Below are 18,537 nucleotides of genomic sequence, written 5' to 3'. Positions count from 1 at the left end.
TAACTGACCTGAATCCTTGACATTTCCTGGTGGTTCAAACAGTAAAGAACCTGCCTGCAATGTAGGAGACCAAGGTTCGATCCCTGGGTCTTGAAGATTCCCTGGAGAAGGAAACGGCAATCCACTCCAGTATTCTTGCCTGGAGAATTTCATGGACAGAGAAGTCTGGCAGGCTACAGTCCATGGGGTCACAAAGAGTCAGACATGACTGAGCAACTAACGCTAACACTTGACATTTCCATAGCTTATGATAATCATATACCAACCTGCTATTTCTACAATTCCTTGTGGATTATAGTCTTGTTACTGCTCCTGCTGTCATCAGTTCACTAATCATTCACCTATTAATAGAAACTCTGTGCAGCCCTTCACTACTTTCCAAAAGAAATAAGTCAATTATATCACTGGGAAGATTGGTCAAATGGTGGGTCATTTAACACTATGTACATCATATCCCTTTCCCATATCAGCTCCTCTGCTCTAGTTTCCCCATTCCACTCTTACCTGAATTGATTCTAACTACAAAATCTTAATCTCCAATGAAAATAAATTCCACCCCTTCCAGATCTTATTCCCAAACTTTCACATCTATGCCAATCAATGTGCTCAAAAGAACCAATTGACATAAATACATTTTAGAAGGCAGTTGAGTAGGTTATGAATCATGATTTCTGTTTTATTTTATTTTATTTGGCTCCAAGGTAGAGGTAATATTTCTGCTCTATTTGTTACTTGTGACATTTTGTCTACACAGTAACTTGCAAATGTAGTGTATCAAAGATTGTTGTTCAGTTGCTAAGCCAGGTTTAATTCTTTGCAACCCCATGGACGGCAGCACACCAGGCTTCTCTGTTCTTCACCATCTCCCAGAATTTGCTCAAACTCATGCCCATTGAGTTGGTGATGCTATCCAACCATCTCATCCTCTGTTGCCCGCTTTTCCTCCTGCCCTCAATCTTTCCCAACGTCAGGATCTTTTCCAATGAGTACACTCCTCACATCACATGGCCAGATTATTGGAGTTTCAGCTTCACCAGATAAGTCAGCATTTGTGCACTAACTGAATTACAAACATAAACACTCTGTAGGTACACTAATATGTTAAAATTCACTTAGATAAACATCCAAGAAGATATATGACCTCTTTTTTTACATATATAGCAACCATGAAAATTGGTATGCTAACACTTTCAGTTTTATGATAATGAAAGATAATGAAAGATGTATAGATTCTGAGTGTGGATCTTCACAAAGATAGTCAAAGCTTTCCACATCACCATTCTTCATCAGGAAAGAAACACCTGAATATGATATTCATGCCAAGTTTCCCAGAAAAATGAATCAGATTTTGAATGTGTTTTGTTTAGAAAGGATGCAAAGTAAGTTTCAATTCCCAAATTAAGAATTTTCAATGTGTATCACTTCTAAAATACATTATTAAGATATTAAGTATATATGTATATAAGATATGTATTTTTTCATTTTATAGCAAAAGTGTCCATAAATTATTTTTCTCTATTATCTATTTGTGGCTCTATTTGTGAGGTTTTAACAATTTCAAGGAATTGTCAAGACATATGAGCAAATAAAGAAACGCAACTGCTTCTATATTCCTATGCTCTGACAAAGATGGGGAAAGAAGACAAGATTGATTTTGGAATGATAGTTCTCTGAAGGGTGTGATAGAGTTAACACATATCTTGTAAGCTGGTGGGAGGACTGCTTGGCAGGCATTAAAAATCCTCCAATGAGATTCCATAGAAATGGTTCTGAAGAATGAGCAGGAGGATGGGCTTTAAAAGGGCAAACATCCAGCAAGCAAGATAGATAAGCAATAGGTCCAGCAAACAATCACTTCAGCAACCTGCTCTTTGCAATTTAAGCAAGGCCTGACCTTCTAGCTCCACTATGTCTCACAATAATTGCTGCTCCACAAAATACAGCTCTCACTCCCCCTGGGGATTCCTGCCATGTTCCTGTCACCTCACCTAGGGCTTTCTGCTCCATTAAGGTGAGTTGTGGAAATGCCCCCTGCGGCCCCAATAGTCAGTGTCCAGGAGTCTCTGGTGGAGGTGTGGGTCAATGTTGGCCTTCTGCAGGGCCAAGGGCATGCAGTGCAGCAGTGCCTGTATGGGGCCTTTTGAAGGAGGTCGCCATTATCTTCATTACCTTCACCATAGTTTGGCCTCAGGTCAAACAACAGTGAGCTGAACACAGCCCCGCCCATCAACAGAAAATTGGATTAAAGATTTACTGGCCATGGCCCCATCCATCAGCACAAGATCTAGTTTCCCCTAAGTCAGTCTCTCCCATCAGGAAGATTCCCTAAGTCTCTTATTCTTCTCCATCAGAGGGCAGACAGAATGTAAAAACTACAATCACAGAAAACTAACCAAACTGATCACATGGACCACAGCCTCATCTAACTCAATGAAACTATGAACCATTCCATGTAGGGCCACAGAAGATGAATGGGTCATGGTGGAGAGTTCTGATAAAATGTGGTCCACTGGAGAAGGGAATGGCAAACCACTTCAGTATTCTTGCCTTGAGAACCTCATGAACAGCATGAAAAGGCAAAAAGATATGACCATGAAAGATGAACTCCCCAGGTCGGTACGTGCCCAATATGCTATGGGAGATCAGTGGTGAAATAACTTCGGAAAGAGTGAAGAGACAGAGCCAAATCAAAAACAACATTCTGTTGTGGATGTGATGAAAGTAAAGACTGATGCTGTAAAGAGCAATATTGCATAGGAACCTGGAATGTTAGGTCCATGAATCAAGGCAAATTGGAAGTGATCAAACAGGAGATGGCATCAACATTTCAGGAATCAATGAACTAAAATGGACTGGAATGGGTGAATTTAACTCAGATGACCATTATATCTACTATTGTGGGCAAGAATCCCTTAGAAGAAATGGAGTAGCCATCATAGTCAACAAAAGAGTCTGAAATGCAGTACTTGGATGCAATCTCAAAAACAAGAGTGATCTTTGCTTCTTCCCAAGGCAAACCATTCAGTATCACAGTAATCCAAGTCTATGCCCTGACCAGTAATGGTGAAGAAGCTGAAGTTGAACGATTCTGTGAAGACCTACAAGACCTTCTAGAACTAACACCCAAAAAAGATGTCCTTTTCATTATAGGGGACTGGAATGCAAAAGTAGGGAATCAAGAAATACCTAGAGTAAAAGGCAAAGTTTGCCTTGGAGTACAGAATGAAGCAGGTCAAGGCTAACAAAGTTCTGCCAAGAGAACGCACTGGCCATAGCAAACATCCTCTTCCAGCAACACAAGAGAAGACTCTACACTTGGACATCACCAGATGTTAAATAACAAATTCAAAGATTGATTATATTCTTTGCAGCCAAAGATGGAGAAGCTCTATAGAGTCAGCAAAAACAAGACCAGGAGCTGACTGTGGTTCAGATCATCAACTCCTCATTGCCAAATTCAAACTTAAGTTGAAGAAAGTAGGGAAAACCACTAGACCATTCCGGTATGACCTAAATCAAATCCCTTATGATTATACAGTGGAAGTGACAAATAGACTCAAGAGATGAGATCTGATAGACAGAGTGCCTGAAGAACTATGGATGGAGGTTTGTGACATTGTACAAGAGGCTGTGATCAAGATCATCCCCAAGAAAAAGAAATGCCAAAGGCAAAATGGTTGTCTGAGGAGGCCTTACAAATAGCTGAGAACAGAAGAGAAGCTACAGGCAAAGTAGAAAAGGAAATATATACCCATTTGAATGCTGAGTTCCAATGGATAGCAAAGAGAGCTGAGAAAGCCTTCATCAGTGATCAGTGCAAAGAAATAGAGGAAAATAATAGAATGGGAAAGACTAGAGATCTTTTTAAGAAAATCAGGAATACCAAGGGAATATTTCATGCAAAGGTGAGCACAATAAAGACAGAAATGATATGGACCTAACAGAAGCAGAAGATATTAAGAAGAGGTGGAAAGAATAAAGAGAAGAACTATACAAAAAAGATCTTCATGACCCAGATAATCACTGTGGTATGATCACTCACCTAGAACCACATCCTTGAGTAAAAGTCAGGTGGGTCTTAGGGAGCATCACTATGAACAAAGTTAGTGGAAATGATGGAATTCCAGTTGGGCTATTTCAAATCCTAAAAGATGATGCTGTGAAAGTACTGCACTCAATATATCAGCAAATTTGGAAAACTCAGCAGTAGCCACAGGACTGGAAAAGGTCAGCTTTCATTCCAATCCCAAAGAAAGACAATGCCAAAGAGTGCTCAAACCACCACACAATAGCACTCATCTCACACACTAGCAAAGTAATGCTCAAAATTCTTCAAGTCAGGCTTCAACAGTACATGAATCATGAACTTCCAGATATTCAAGCTGGATTTAGAAAAGGCAGAAGAACCAGAGATCAAATTGCCAATATCTGCTGGATCATTGAAAAAGCAAGAGAGTTCCAGAAAAACATCTATGTCTGCATTATTGACTATGCCAAAGCCTTTGACTGTGTGGATGACCAGACACTGGAAAATCTTCAAGAGATGGAAATACCAGACCACCTGATCTGCCTCCTGAGAAATCGTTATGCAGGTTAAGAAGCAACAGTTAGAACTGTACGTGGAACAATAGGCTGGTTCCAAATTGGAAAAGGAGTATGTCAAGGCTGAATATTGTCACCCTGCTTATTTAATTCATATGCAGAGTACATCATGCGAGTCGCTGGGATAGATGAAGCACAAGCTGAAATCAAGATTGCAGGGAGAAATATCAATAATCTCAGATATGCAGATGATACCACCCTTATGGCAGAAAGTGAAGAAGAACTAAAGAGCCTCTTGAAAGTGAAAGAGGAGAGTGAAAAAGTTGGCTTAAAACTCAACATTCAGAAAACTAAAGTCATGGCATCTGGTCCCATCACTTCATGGCAAATAGATGGGGAAACAGTGGAAACAGTGAGAGACTTTATTTTCTTGGGCTCCAAATAACTGCAGATGGTGACTGCAGCCATGAAATTAAAAGATGCTTGTTCCTTGGAAGAAAAGCTATGACCAACCTAGACAGCATATTGAAAAGCAGAGACATTACTCTGCTGACAAAGTTCCATCTAGTCAAAGCTATGGTTTTTCCAGTAGTCATATATCAATGTGAGAGTTGGACTATAAAGGAAGCTGAACATTGAAGAATTGATGCTTCTGAACTGTGGTGTTGATAGTCTCTTGGACTGCAAGGAGATCAAACCAGTCAGTCCTAAAGGAAATCTGTCCTGAATACTCTTTGGAAGGACTGATACTGAAGCTGAAACTCCAATACTTTGGCCACCTGATGTGAAGAACTGACTCATTGGAAAAGACCCTGATTCTGGGAAAGATTGAAGGCAGGAGGAGAAAGGGACAACAGAGGATGTGGTGGTTGGACGGCATCACCGACTCAATGGATGTGAGTTTGAGTAAATTCCGGGAGTTGGTGATGGATAAGGAGGCCTGGCATGATGCGGTCCATGCGGTCACAAAGAGTCGGACATGACTGAGTGACTGAACTGAACTGAACTGATCCTAACAGGAGCCTGGGCAGCAACACACTCCATAGCCACTGATATGAGCCTGTGGTGACACCATGAGCTGCCTTCCAACCAGCTGTGAGAGCAGTGTCTGCATCCCTTCTGGATGTTGTTTGAATTTTTCTGATGTGTTCAGATCCCATCAAGGAAATATCTTTCATTCTATCAAGTCCATGTTTCCAGTTCCTGTCAGGCAGTATGTTGTAGACAACCTTGAGTTGCCATCTTTCAAGTTTCAGTCCTTTGGGTGTCAACCTCTGAGTTAGCTGACTAATGGCTATCATTCCAGGAGCTACCTTTTCTATTATTTCAAGAGTCTCAAGAGTCTTCTCCAGCACCACATTTTGAAAGCATCATTTTTTTGTCATTTAGCCTTCTTTATGATCCAACTCTCACATCTGTACATGACTACTGGAAAAATCATAGCTTTGACTAGATGGACATTTATCAGCAAAGTGATGCCTCTGCTTTTTAATATGCTGTTTAGGTTTGTCGTAGCTTTTTTTCCAAGGAGCAAGCATTTTTTTATTTCATGGCTGCAATCACTGTCCACAGTGATTTTGGAGCCCAAGAAAATAAACTCTGCCACTGTTTTCACTTTGCCCCTATCTATTAGCTATGACATGATGAGGCCAGATGCCATGATCTTAGAGTTTTGAATACTGAGTTTTTAGCCAGATTTTTCACTCTTATCTTTTACTCTCATCAAGAGGTTCTTTATTTTGTGTTAATTTTATCATATCCTCAAGCAACCATTTCTAACAAAAATATATAAATTTTCAAAAGTTTTTTTTTTTTTTCATTTTTATTTTTGGCTATTGAGGCAGGAAACTACATGGAGATATAATAAACTCAAAGTCTCTGTATTGGGAAGAATTATAGATGGAATTAAAAATAGTGAATTAGGACACATGTTAACTAGGTATGTGTATTTGGCCTCTCCTGTGTTTGGCATAAAGATGTGATAAATAGTTGATGATTCCAGATTTCTCTCAGTTATATATTCTGCCTCTAACTCACAGCTTAACTACTAATTATTAATGGCCAGATTATATTTAGCTCAATAACTCTAGCCTCCATGGTGTTCCAGTTATCAGATACATTTATTAGAAGTTCTATAAAAAACCAAATCTATTTTCACTGTGGGCAAAACCAAAATATTTTATTTTCTTTTTCAAAGTCATATGTAACATGCCTACATGTAAAAGAAGAGATTTTATAGACTAGTTGGTTATCACTTATTTTTGAACTTTACAAAGAACCAAAGAAGTGAAGAGAATCTTGAACTGGATCATGAGGAATTTAAGTGTGGCACACACAACAAACTATTTCAATTGAGGCTAATCAAGGCAAGGGAAGGAATCTTCTTTGGAAGCATGTAAGAGTTTGAGAGATTTTATTTATCTGGAGGGTTTAATAATCTTGGAGGAAATGAGAAAATTGTCAAGAAAATTCTCATATTTTCAACCTTTGATGATTCCAATCTCTTCTGGTTTTTTCTACTATTAACATGCCTGACACCAATGTGATCTAATGCTTTCTTTGAGAAGGAATGCAATACATTGACTTTGAAAATGCCCCATGTGTGATGTCAACTATTTTTTCTTCTAATACCTGAAACAAAATTCAGAAGAGAAATCTTACATTCCACCTGCACAAAATGCCATGTTTTTTATGAGGTTAAAAAATAAATTTAAAATATTTTTAAGAATCATGTGTACTTGCACCAACCACCCTACCACCTCCCTCGCTCCTCTCTGTGCATGCCGGCATGGGGGTATAAGGTCTCCCATTCTTACTTGAAAGGTTATATAAGAAACTGGGACTGCTGCAAAATGGGGAACTTCCACCAAAAGAGTCACCCATGGCACTCTCAGATGCCAAGTGACTTCACGGAAACTTTACTCTCCTTTATTCATTCCCAGCATCATTTTTGACCATCTGTGAAAGAGCTTGAAAAGGCATACTTCTGATCTATTAAAATCCTAACTCCAGGAAATGGATGTCTGTAAAGATTAGCCCTTATTTTGGGAGGTACAGAGATCACTTATTCTGTGATGTCCCAAGTAAGAACTTTTCAGATATCTTTCTTCCTGTGATGTTAAACATTTTCTTAATCCTTGCTCAATTTAATTGTATGAAGATTAAAGTGTCTTAGTAAATTATCTCAGATGAAGACATCCATCAATTCTGGTATGCTGATGTACAATCTGATGGCCTTTATTGTTTACCTTTTTAGTTGAATGCCACCAATAGAAATGAATGCCTTTTTACTAGTAAAAAGCAAGTATATCATCAACGTTATCATGTAGAAATATTACATAAATCTCATCAAGTCTTTGAAAACCAGCTTTAAAGTAATGAAAAAACATCACATGGTCAGGGCAGAGCTCTTTAAAATGCACTCTAAGATCTTGCATAAAATTGACTGTCAGGACAAATATACAGAGAACAGCATAACCCAATTAGATTTTCAGATAAGTAGTAAAAAATAGAGAATAAATATGAGTTTCTCCATCTGGCAAATTCAATAAATTCGCTGTTTGGGAACTAGTTCAGTACATCAGGCATTGTAGCACTAAGCCTCTTCGTCAATGATGAAGACTATGCCTTCCTAACTAGGTTGTTTTTTGTGGATAATGACTAGGATAAACATCCATTCAGATGGACTCCATCTAATCATGCATTATTAAAGGGTAGGATCAGAAGCAAAGCAGATGAAATACACAGGTGATTACATCATACATTCTCAAGCCTGATAAACAGGGGAGAGACTAGGACAGCAGATATTTAGAAGATGCAAACTGGACTTATTTTATGGATGGGTGGGAAGTTATTTCCATAGTCAGCAAAATGAATTAATTAGATATTATTATGCAAACTGATATGAAATATGGTGAGGAGAAGAATCATGATATATATCTACCAAAGTATATAAGCAATCTGGTCTTATACAGTTACATCAACATAGGCAAGCTGTTCTCTGCTGCTTATCTGAAATTTTTGCTTCACATTCTGCTGTGTCATCCAACAATCGCTGTTCTGGAAACTACAGCTCCTGTTCACTTGGGAGGTATTAGATATTCCTATCACCTCATCCACTACTCTCTACTTCACTGGTGTAAACTGTGGTGATGCTCTTGACTTGCCCAGTCGAAACAAAACCTGGCCTCTGGACAACTCCCCAGAGACGTGTGACAAACTTTCCAGCTACCAACCATCCAGCCGTGAGCCCACAACCTATGAAACTTCACACAACTCTTCCACCACCTAACTGTGGTCACAGGCTCTGTGAGCAACTGGTTCTTTCCCCGTCCGTTCTCATCTCTCCAGTTCTTATCAACTGTCAATGCATAATGTGTGTGTGTGTGTGTGCGCGCGCGCAAGCTCAGTCATGTCCAACTCTTTGTGACCCCGTGAACTGTAGCCTGCCAGGCTCCTCTGTCCATGAAATTTTCCAGGCAAGAATACTGGAATGGGTTGTCATTACCTTCTCTAGGCAATGAATCCATTCCTGATTCAGGGATCAAACCCAAGCCTCCTGCACATGTGTCCTGCGTTGGCAGGTGGATTCTTAACCACTGTGCCACCTGGGAAGTCCAGTTGAATATTAGTCATAAAGAGAACGAAATATCCATTTGCAACAACAAGGATGGACCTAGAGAGTATCACACTAAGTGAAGTAAGTCAGAGAAAGACAAATAGCACATGGCATCACTTATATGTGGAATCTAAAAAACAATAAACATGAATTTATAGAAGCAGACAAACAGACACAGAAAACAATATAAATGGTTACCAAAAGGGAAAGGCGGGGAGGAGAGATAAATTAGGAGTATGAGATTAACAAATACACATTACTACATATAAAATAAGCAACAAGGTTTTACTGTATAGCCCAGGAACTATATTCAGTATCTTGTAATAACCTATAATGGAAAAGAATCTGAAAAATAATATATGTATATATAACTGAATCACTTTGCTATACACCTGAAACTAACATGATATAGTAAATCTACTGTTCCTCAAATAAAAAATGGAGAGAAAATATAACCATCCAGACCACACATTAGACCCTTGGTTGTAGTCTGTCCCCCATCCCTTTTTCTATGTCTCATACGCTAAATATATTTCAAGGACCTTGAAAGCTAGAAAAATAAATAGTTTATCTTCCTTTACGCATGTGTGCGTGTGTGTGCTCAGTCACTTCAGTCATGTCTGACTTTTTGTGAACCTATGAACTGTAGCTCGCCAGACTCTTTTGTCCATGGGATTCTCCAGGCAAGAATACTGGAGTGGATTGCCATTTCCTTCTCCAGGGGATCCTTCCCAACACAGAGATGGAACCCAGATCTCCTGAAGCTCCTTCATTTCAGACAGGTTCTTTACCATTGAGCCACTGGGAAAGCCCATCTTCTTTTATATCTGTCTCCTGAATTTTTTATTTTGTACATCTGCCCTTCAGTTTTTGGAAACCATTAATGATTTATGAAGCCAACAACATAAATGTAGCTGGATTACATCATTTTATTTTACCACTGCTAAATTTAAGAATCATTTTGACTCAATAAATACAGCTTAATTGCTATGTAAGTATAGATTTGCATACATTTTGCTTTTCAGATCACAGGATCGTTGTTGCGTCATTTAACAATGTTCTGGAAAGTGAAATTAGAACACACTTATATACATATTTCACAAAAAGGAAGATAAAATTTCATCATGACCTAAAAGGCTTGAAGGTGACCACCATTATTTTCTTTAAGGGCCATTTACTGGAAAATTTAGCTTTCTCTGATCTTCTGTGTTTACCCTAAAGGATTTCTAACCTTTGGAAAAATTGAGAAACAGTTGCATTACTCTTTTTTAATGAGTTGTAAAAAATTTGCTGCCTCATTAGATAAAGGGAGTATGTTTATTCTTTTTCAGAAGGCAAGGGGATTTCTCTGAATTAGCTGGTGGTAGAAAGTTCATTCTTTGCATCTTAACCTTGCCACAGATAGAGCATAAACTCCTCACTCTACATAAAGACTATGTATTATACCTGTATTTTTCTGACATCATATTCTCTTAAAGTTCTGAAGATCAAAAGTCCAAAATCAGTTTCACCAAACTAAAGTCAAGGCATCAACAGGACCAATTCCTCCTAAAGTCTCTGAAAAGGAATCCATTCCCTGACTCTTTTTACCTTCTTGAGTTTGTGGTCATTTCCTGCCTTACAGCATCACTGCAGCCTCTGCTCCTGTCATCACTTTCTTCCCTTTCTCATCCACTACCTCCTACTTAGAAGGACTTCTGTGATCATCTCAGGCTCACCCAGATAACCTGTTTCAAGACACTTAGGTTAATCACATCTTCAAAACCCCTTTGTCATACCATTCCCAGGTTCTGGTGATTAGGAAGTAGGCTTTGAGTGCCGGAATGCGTGTGTGTGTGTGTGTCTGTGTATGTGCTCAGTTGTGTCTGACTCTTTGTGACCCCATGGACTGTAGCCTGCTAGGCTCCTCTGTCCATGGGATTTTCCAGGAAAGAATACTGGAGTGGGTTGCCATTTCCCACTCCAGGGGTTCTCCTGCATTGGCCCAGGACAGGGAGGTGGGGGTTGGGGAGATCTATTCAGTTTTCCATATGCAGAAAATGTTACAAATAGGACAATTAATGGAAGGAAAGATTATTTGGTAATTAAGTGAAACTGGAGAAATGGCGTATGTTCTCCAAAACCTTCAGAGGAGTGAGTAACTGTTCCCTTCTCCAGGGGATCTTCCCAACCCAGGGATCGAACCCAGGTCTCCGGCACTGCAGGCAGATTCTTTACCAGCTGAGCTACAAAGGAAGCCCTCAGGGGATATTGTCTCCCAAACAACAACAGTCCTTACTTGCTGTTGAAAACAACCACTGCCTGACTGCTTGGTTTCTTGCTAAAATGGAGTCGAGAGCAGAAGACAGTTCTGTAGAGGCAGTGTTTACAGAATGCGGTGAGTGAAAAGTGAGTGATGGTCGCCTATGAGTGTGATGAGTGGATAAGAAGGTAAAACATAAAAGCCAGTGAGAGAAGTTGGGCTAACCGCCTTTGCAAACCTCAATATTTGACTGTTTAGAATATGATTGTACCAAAATAAATTTAAATATGTTATAAATCCTCATGTTGTGAACATTAATTATGCTAAGTGATGTTCTACATTATTTAATTGTTGGACTCACACTAGAGTCTGTGACATTAATTTAAAATACTCTGCCATTTAATAGAAAGTTGGAAAGGGAGTATGTATGTGGGCTTTACAGCTGACAGAGTTATTCTAGGTTTTGTTTGTTTGTTTTCCCTCAAATTTGCTTCAAGAAAGCCTAAAAAAAGACTAAAGATAATCGTGGTATGATGAAGGGAGGCAGAAATCAACCTCCACCAACCTCTGAACTCTCCTGTATATTACTTGGAACAAGTAGTTTAGTGGAAAGATCACCAATGACTGCCTTGTGTACTTTTTATCAAGCCTTTATTTTTTCACATTTTCCTTTTCAGATTCTTTTCCATTGTGTATGGAAAAGATGGTTGGTACAAGATGCTGTGTATAGTTCCCTGTACTATACAGTATGTCCTTGTTGATTATTGTTGTTAATCACCCAGTCATGTCTGACTCTTTGGGATCCCATGGACTATAGCCTGCCAGACTCCTCCATCCATGGAATTCTCCAAACAAGAGAACTGATGTGGGTAGCCATTCCCTTCTCCTGGGGATCTTCCCGACCCAGGGATTGAACTCAGGTCTCCTGTATTGAAGGCAGATTCTTTACTATCTGAGCCACCAGGGAAACCGGTATATAGTAGTGTGTATATGTTAATCCCAAACTCCTAATTTATCCCTCCCCCGCCTTTCCCTTTGGTAACCATAAATTTGTTTTCTATGTCAGAGTCTGTTTCTGTTTTGTAAATAAGTTCATTTGTATCATTTTTAGATTCGCATATAAGCCATGTCGTGTGATCTTTGTCTGAAAATCTCTAGATTCATCCATGTTGCCCCAAATGGCATTGTTTCATTCTTTTTTATGGCTGGGCAATATTCACATCTTCTTTATCCTTTCATCCCTTAATGGACATTTAGGTTGCTTCCATGTCTTAGTTATTGTCAATATTGTTGCTATGAACATTGAGGGGAATGTATCTTTTTGAAATAGTTCTTCAGATATATGTAGGCCTGAGATTGCTAGATCATGTGGTATTCCTATTTTTAGTTTTATAAGGAAACTCCAGGCTGTTCTCCACAGTAACTGCACTAATTTACATTCCCAACAGTGCAGAGGGTTCCTTTTTCTCCACACCCTCTCCAACATTTACATGGAGGCCATCAAGCTCCTTGTGGATTTTAGTTCCTATTTGCCTATCTCAGGACTGAAAATTTCTGTGCAAAACTCCAGGACATTCTATAGATGAACAATTTGCTGTAAACATGGCTTCCTGATCCTGACCCTTTCACTGAAAGACAATACAAACAGTAAAATATGTTTAATAAAGAGTTACCCCATAGAATAAAATCCATCACTTCATTAAATAAATGCTGAAAAGAACTATGAGAATACTCAGATTTTTTTTAAAATGTGAAGAATATCTGTAACTTTAAGTTGATGTGCATTTGAAAAATATAGCTGATTTTAAACCACTGTGAAGACAGTGTCTTTTAAAAACTAACCCTATAGCTTATCATACCTGAAGAAGCTGGTCTTGTCTTTTGTCTGAACTTATTACAGTTAATAAATGCATTGCCGTTTCCAATTCAGTGGAGGCCATAAGTGTGAATTATAGTTTGTATTTTTAAGAACAAAGTGCCAGTTCTTTACTTTAAATTAAACTACTACAAAAATTTTTCTTCAACCTTCACCATAAGGAGTGAAAAGTGTTACTTAGTATGTATAGTGCCTATAAGAACTGTACAGGCCCTTCAAAAAAAAATCAAGCATAGTCATTTCTTTTTGTGGTTATGGACCAAAAATAACTATATTCTTCAACAGAGGAATAAACTCTATGTGAAAAGAAAAGAAAATCAAGAATAAGTAAAACTTACTTGAGCAGAAATGTCAAGAAATATTATACATCTGACAGCAACAGGGTTTTACAACAGAGACAATGGGATATATATAATTTTAGTCAATTAGGCAGGTACAATTTTAAGAAACTGGCATTCTTTGATATTACATATTATAGAAACTCTTTAAGAAAGAGTTCTTCCAGAAGTCTTGGTTACTTAGCAACCGCTGACCCCTGGGAACAAGTTCATTTTTGGCCTTATGTTAGGTCACTAAGTCTCACTGAGATTGCTGTGAATCTTACAGAGGGAATTTTCCAATGGATGAAATGTTGCCACCAGTACCTGGCCTAGCATAGTGAAGAATATAACACTTATTTAGGGGGAGAAAGTCCTTACTTAATAGTTCAATGCCTTATGCTCTCTTTTGAGGAACAATGTGGAGACAATCAAAGCATTCAGCTTCTTTTATATGGGATCAAGTCCTGGCAATATTTTGCAGTAGCCAAAAGAGTGGAAACGTCCAGGTTCTTTGCTTCACTTGGATCCTCATTAACCCCTTAACAATCATGTTGCAAAAGCCCATAGACACATGATCTCTTGTTTACCACCAGTTCACAGTTGAGATCTTACTTGTTAACACTGAAATCACTATTCACAAAAGTTATGGTCTGCACATGATGAGTGATGGGTGATGGTCAGCGTGGTGATTATAGATAACTTTGAAGAATCAAAATAAACTTGCTTTAATATGAGTGTGAAGACATCGGCAGCTGTCACTAAACATCACACTAATGAAACGTTGCCATGTTATTGTCCCAGGCAGCGAGAAGGAAGAGTCTGGGGAGGATGCAGACAATCCGCAGGGAAGATATAAAAGGGCGTCAAGCCACAGGCTCGCCATATCTTCACGGCCGTCACTGAACATCCATTCAGGCGCCATGGCTTTTCTAGGCTATCCTGGGAACTGTAGTTGTATATCCTACAGAACTCACTGTTATTTTCCAGTGACTGCTTCTGTTGCTCTTTGCTCCAGCGATGTAAGCCCTACGTTTGGGCTCAGCCTACCCAGTAGCTACCACGGGAATCTCTGGCTGCTGGATAACTGCCAGGAAACTTGTGGGGAAGTACCAAGCTGTGACTCTCCCAGTTCTGAGCCCAAGACCTGCACCACAAGTTGTGACCGACCAAACTCCTCTGTGCCCTGCAACTCTCCAACAGGGGGCCAAACCTGCAGTGCCCGTGAAACGACCAACATCGGAGACAGCCCCAGCTGCAATCCATGCCCTCAAACCAAGGGGTATGTATCTGATGGCTGCAACCCCAGCCCATGTGCATCCAAAGCTTGCCAGACCCTTGGCAGTGGCTTCAAACGCTTTGGGCAACTTAACTGCTTATCCGAGAGCTTCCAGCCCCTAAGCCACTATAGACTGGGCAGTTTTGGGTACAGAGGCTCCCAAAATCTTGGCTTCATACCCAGTGGCTTCTCACCATCAAGGTATATCACCAACAGCTGCCAACGCCAAAATTATTTAATAAGAAATTGCCAATGTCCATATAATTGGCACAGGGGATGCCCCCCACTGAGCTATTTTCCAAGAAACTTCCGGTCTCTGAGCTCTATACCGAGTTCATTCCCTCCTCTGAGGTATTTATATGGTGGTTATAGACCTCTGAATTGCTACCGATCAACTTATTGCAATTATAGCTGCTAGAAATTGTCCCAAGGTGGAGGTGCCACCCTCTTTAATATTCCGCTGATTACTTCATGCATCCCAAGAATCATATTCCTTTAACCTCAGATATAACTCCAGGACTTTTTCACCACAACCAGTACCCCCCTGATAGCTTTTTTTCTGTTGCTTTCTTAATGTCCTTTGTGTTGAAAGCTGACCCTGAAGGTAGTGTTACTGTTTCTGAGATTGAATATGCCGGACACTCTGAAAAGATTCCATATGAAATGCAGGGCAGTATGGCTTTCTAATTTGGGCTGTCACCGTCGCTTGTCTGCCAATGAGACTGTCTGTGACCTTTCCTGCTGAAGTGGAGTCTCCTTGGTCTGACTGGTGGTTCCAGCACTTTCTTTCAAGATCGTTTTGCTTTTTTATCAGTAGTTTTGCTGCTTGCCTACCTAGCATCTTTCTAATAAGCTATAAGGCAACATCATCTTGGGGCTTCCCAAGTGGCTTGGTGGTAAAGATCCTGCCTGCCAATGAAGGAGATGTGAGTTTGATCCCTGAGTTGGGAAAATTCCATGGAGAAGGAAATGGCAACCCATTATAGTATTCCTGCCTGGAAAATCCCATGGACAGAGGAGTCTGGTGGGCTACAGAATCATCGAAAGAATCGGACAAGATTTAGCGACTATACAGCACCATTGTAAACATTCAGAGTTGAGCTATTTCATCCTTCCTCCTACTGCCTGAATATAAGAATGTGCAAGCAGCAATGTCCAACTAGACTTCAAAATCAGAAGATCTTCAGCAAATCTTCGCTTCCAAAGAAGCTGGAACACAAAGGATCGACGCAGTCAGTTTTTGTTCTCAACGCTAGAAGAGAAACTCAAAGGTAGCAGAAACACAAACATTGCTTATTGGAAAAATAACAAAATATTCTATAGATGCTTCATGAGTAGTAATAATCTATGTTCATGATTCTAAAATTCTCCCCTATTGATTTTTTGCTTTCTGATTGCCAGAAAAGTTCTGGTACATAGTTAGGCAACAAATTTCTATTAGAAAATAATGATTTTCATTTTGCTTTATTTCATATTCACTAAGGTTTTATCAGTGTTCTGGGCAATACACATGGTATTTTTGAAGCACTAGTTTCCTGCTATTTAGTTTCTAGCCTAATTAAAAATATAAAGAAGATGGACTATAAGTTCCCAGGACTTTTGATTGTTTTGTATTGTTTTATTTTAAATATATTAAGTGGTATTTCTCTTAGAGTGCCTGTTATTGATAGTTACATAGGGAAGTTTGTGGAGATATTGCAAAATAAATCAATTTTAATAAAACTACATAAAATATTAAACATTTGTATATTTACCTGCAAATATGCATATTTATTTAATTTTGTTGATGAGATTTGACTTTGGGATACATCTAATCTTGAACCCTAAGAAGTGATTTAACTTCTAAAGTTTTCTAAAAATTGAAAATAAAGTTTTCTAAAAATTGAAAATAAAAATTGAGTGATAAAAATTTATCCAAAGTTTTTTGTACATAGAAAGCAAATCATATTTAAAAACAAGTAAAATGGCTCCTGTAGATAGGTGTAGCTAGAGAGTGGAATGATGGGGGGAGGATGACCAATGTCAAGGGTCAGTGACTAAAATGAAAACTCATGAAGCATACGAATAGGGATACCATTTTATTTATTCTTTCAGGAGGCCTATCATGTGTAGAAAGAATACTAATGTATCACTCCTGTGTGAATATGTTTGGGAGACAATCAAGTGACTCCTTTGTGAGTTCATTCTATTTTCAGAGAATTCTATTTGTTGAAAATTTCTTCTATATATTGAGAAAAATCCAATTTTCCTTAGAAACCATCCATAACCATGTATGGCCTGTTTAACTCCTTTAACATAGGAAAAGTTCTTGAGTATTTGAAAATAATTACTGTGTCCTAGCTGAATATTCAGTTGTCTAAACTAAACACACACTATCTCTTTACAAACATTAATAGAAAACCTATTTTTTGAAGCATTAAATGAGACTCTTCGGGGATATCAAGATTTATAGATCTGTTCTCAGGAATTACTCAGAGAAGTCACACATAGAAACAAACATAATACTGTCTCAACCATTTTAAATACAATACAAAATAAGTCAGAGGAAGGATTCTAACTGGAAGAATGAAAGAATACTTGGTGAGAGAAATAGATTAGAGACATGTTTGAATGGTGAGAAGACTAAGATATGAAAGTGTGATGAAGGTGGGAAAAAAAAGGATGGGAGTAAGAGAGAAATTTGAAAAAAGGTCTAGCTTACTTTGACCCAAGAAAAGTAGACATGCGCCCTTCCATGAGAAAAAATTGGGAGAACATTTAGGACAAAGGATCAAGATATTAAATAGGAAAACTTCCTTAATTAAAACAATAGTTGTAAAATAAAAAAAAATTGTAAATATGATTATACCAAAATTAAAAGATCCTGATACCAGAAATATCATAAAGACATTAAAAATAAAACATGAGTGTATGTGTGGAGTTAATGCTAAGAAAACACAACCTAGGTCGTGCTAGGTTTAAAGGAGTTTTAGGAATCATTTAGTTCAGTTCAGTCGCTCAGTCATGTCCCAACTCTTTGCGATCCCATGGACTGCAGCATGCCAGGCCTCCCTGTCCATCACCAACTACCCTTGTTCAAACTTATGTCTTCGAGTTGGTGATGCCATCCAACCATCTTGTCCTCTGTCATCACGTTTTTCCCCTGCCTTCAATCTTTCCCAGAATCAGGGTCTTTTCAAGTAAGTCAGTTCTTCACATCAGGTGGCCAAAGTATTGGAGTTTCAGCTTCAACATCAGTCCTTCCAAAGAATATTCAGGACTGATTTCCTTTAGAATTGAATGGTTTGATCTTGCAGTCCAAGGAACTCTCAATATATAGATATTCATGTATGTCCTATTTAATTTCAGTTAGCCACAAAACATGCTTAATAAATTACACATTTTGTCCTTAACTCCAATGGCAACTAATTTATAGAACCCAGCAGAGGTATTTTTACTTGCACTTAAAAATATACAAATGAATCACTTCTTTCCCTGTGCAGCTGAGCAATACCTTTTGCTTCTCAAATAAAAGGAGACCATTTATTTTTTATTTAAAAAAATTATAGATTTAAAATAATACTTTCTATAGCTGCAAATATTTTATTAATATAAATATAAGCATTGAAGTATTTTTTTATACTTTTCTTACCTTCTTCTTTGTATATAGCAGAGAAAGAAATA

At 38.5% G+C, this 18,537-nt stretch overlaps 1 protein-coding gene across 1 annotated transcript; it reads left to right on the top strand.

The window, feature by feature from the left end:
• Positions 1-14,502: 14,502 nt before the first annotated feature.
• Positions 14,503-16,635, top strand: KRTAP24-1 (keratin associated protein 24-1). The gene has a single exon (XM_020902469.2). The coding sequence runs from the start codon at positions 14,519-14,521 to the stop codon at positions 15,290-15,292; it is 774 nt and encodes a 257-aa protein (XP_020758128.2). The 5' UTR covers positions 14,503-14,518; the 3' UTR covers positions 15,293-16,635.
• The last annotated feature ends 1,902 nt before the right edge of the window (positions 16,636-18,537 follow it).

The sequence above is a fragment of the Odocoileus virginianus genome, chromosome 25, assembly GCF_023699985.2.
Source record: "Odocoileus virginianus isolate 20LAN1187 ecotype Illinois chromosome 25, Ovbor_1.2, whole genome shotgun sequence".
Lineage (NCBI taxonomy): Eukaryota > Metazoa > Chordata > Mammalia > Artiodactyla > Cervidae > Odocoileus > Odocoileus virginianus.
The sequence above is the reverse complement of the archived record's forward strand: the minus strand, read 5'-3'. Positions and strand labels throughout refer to the sequence as shown.

Bases quoted from the DNA above. Each gene is read 5' to 3' on its own strand.
- KRTAP24-1 (XM_020902469.2), top strand. From the start codon at position 14,519: ATGGCTTTTCTAGGCTATCCTGGGAACTGTAGTTGTATATCCTACAGA.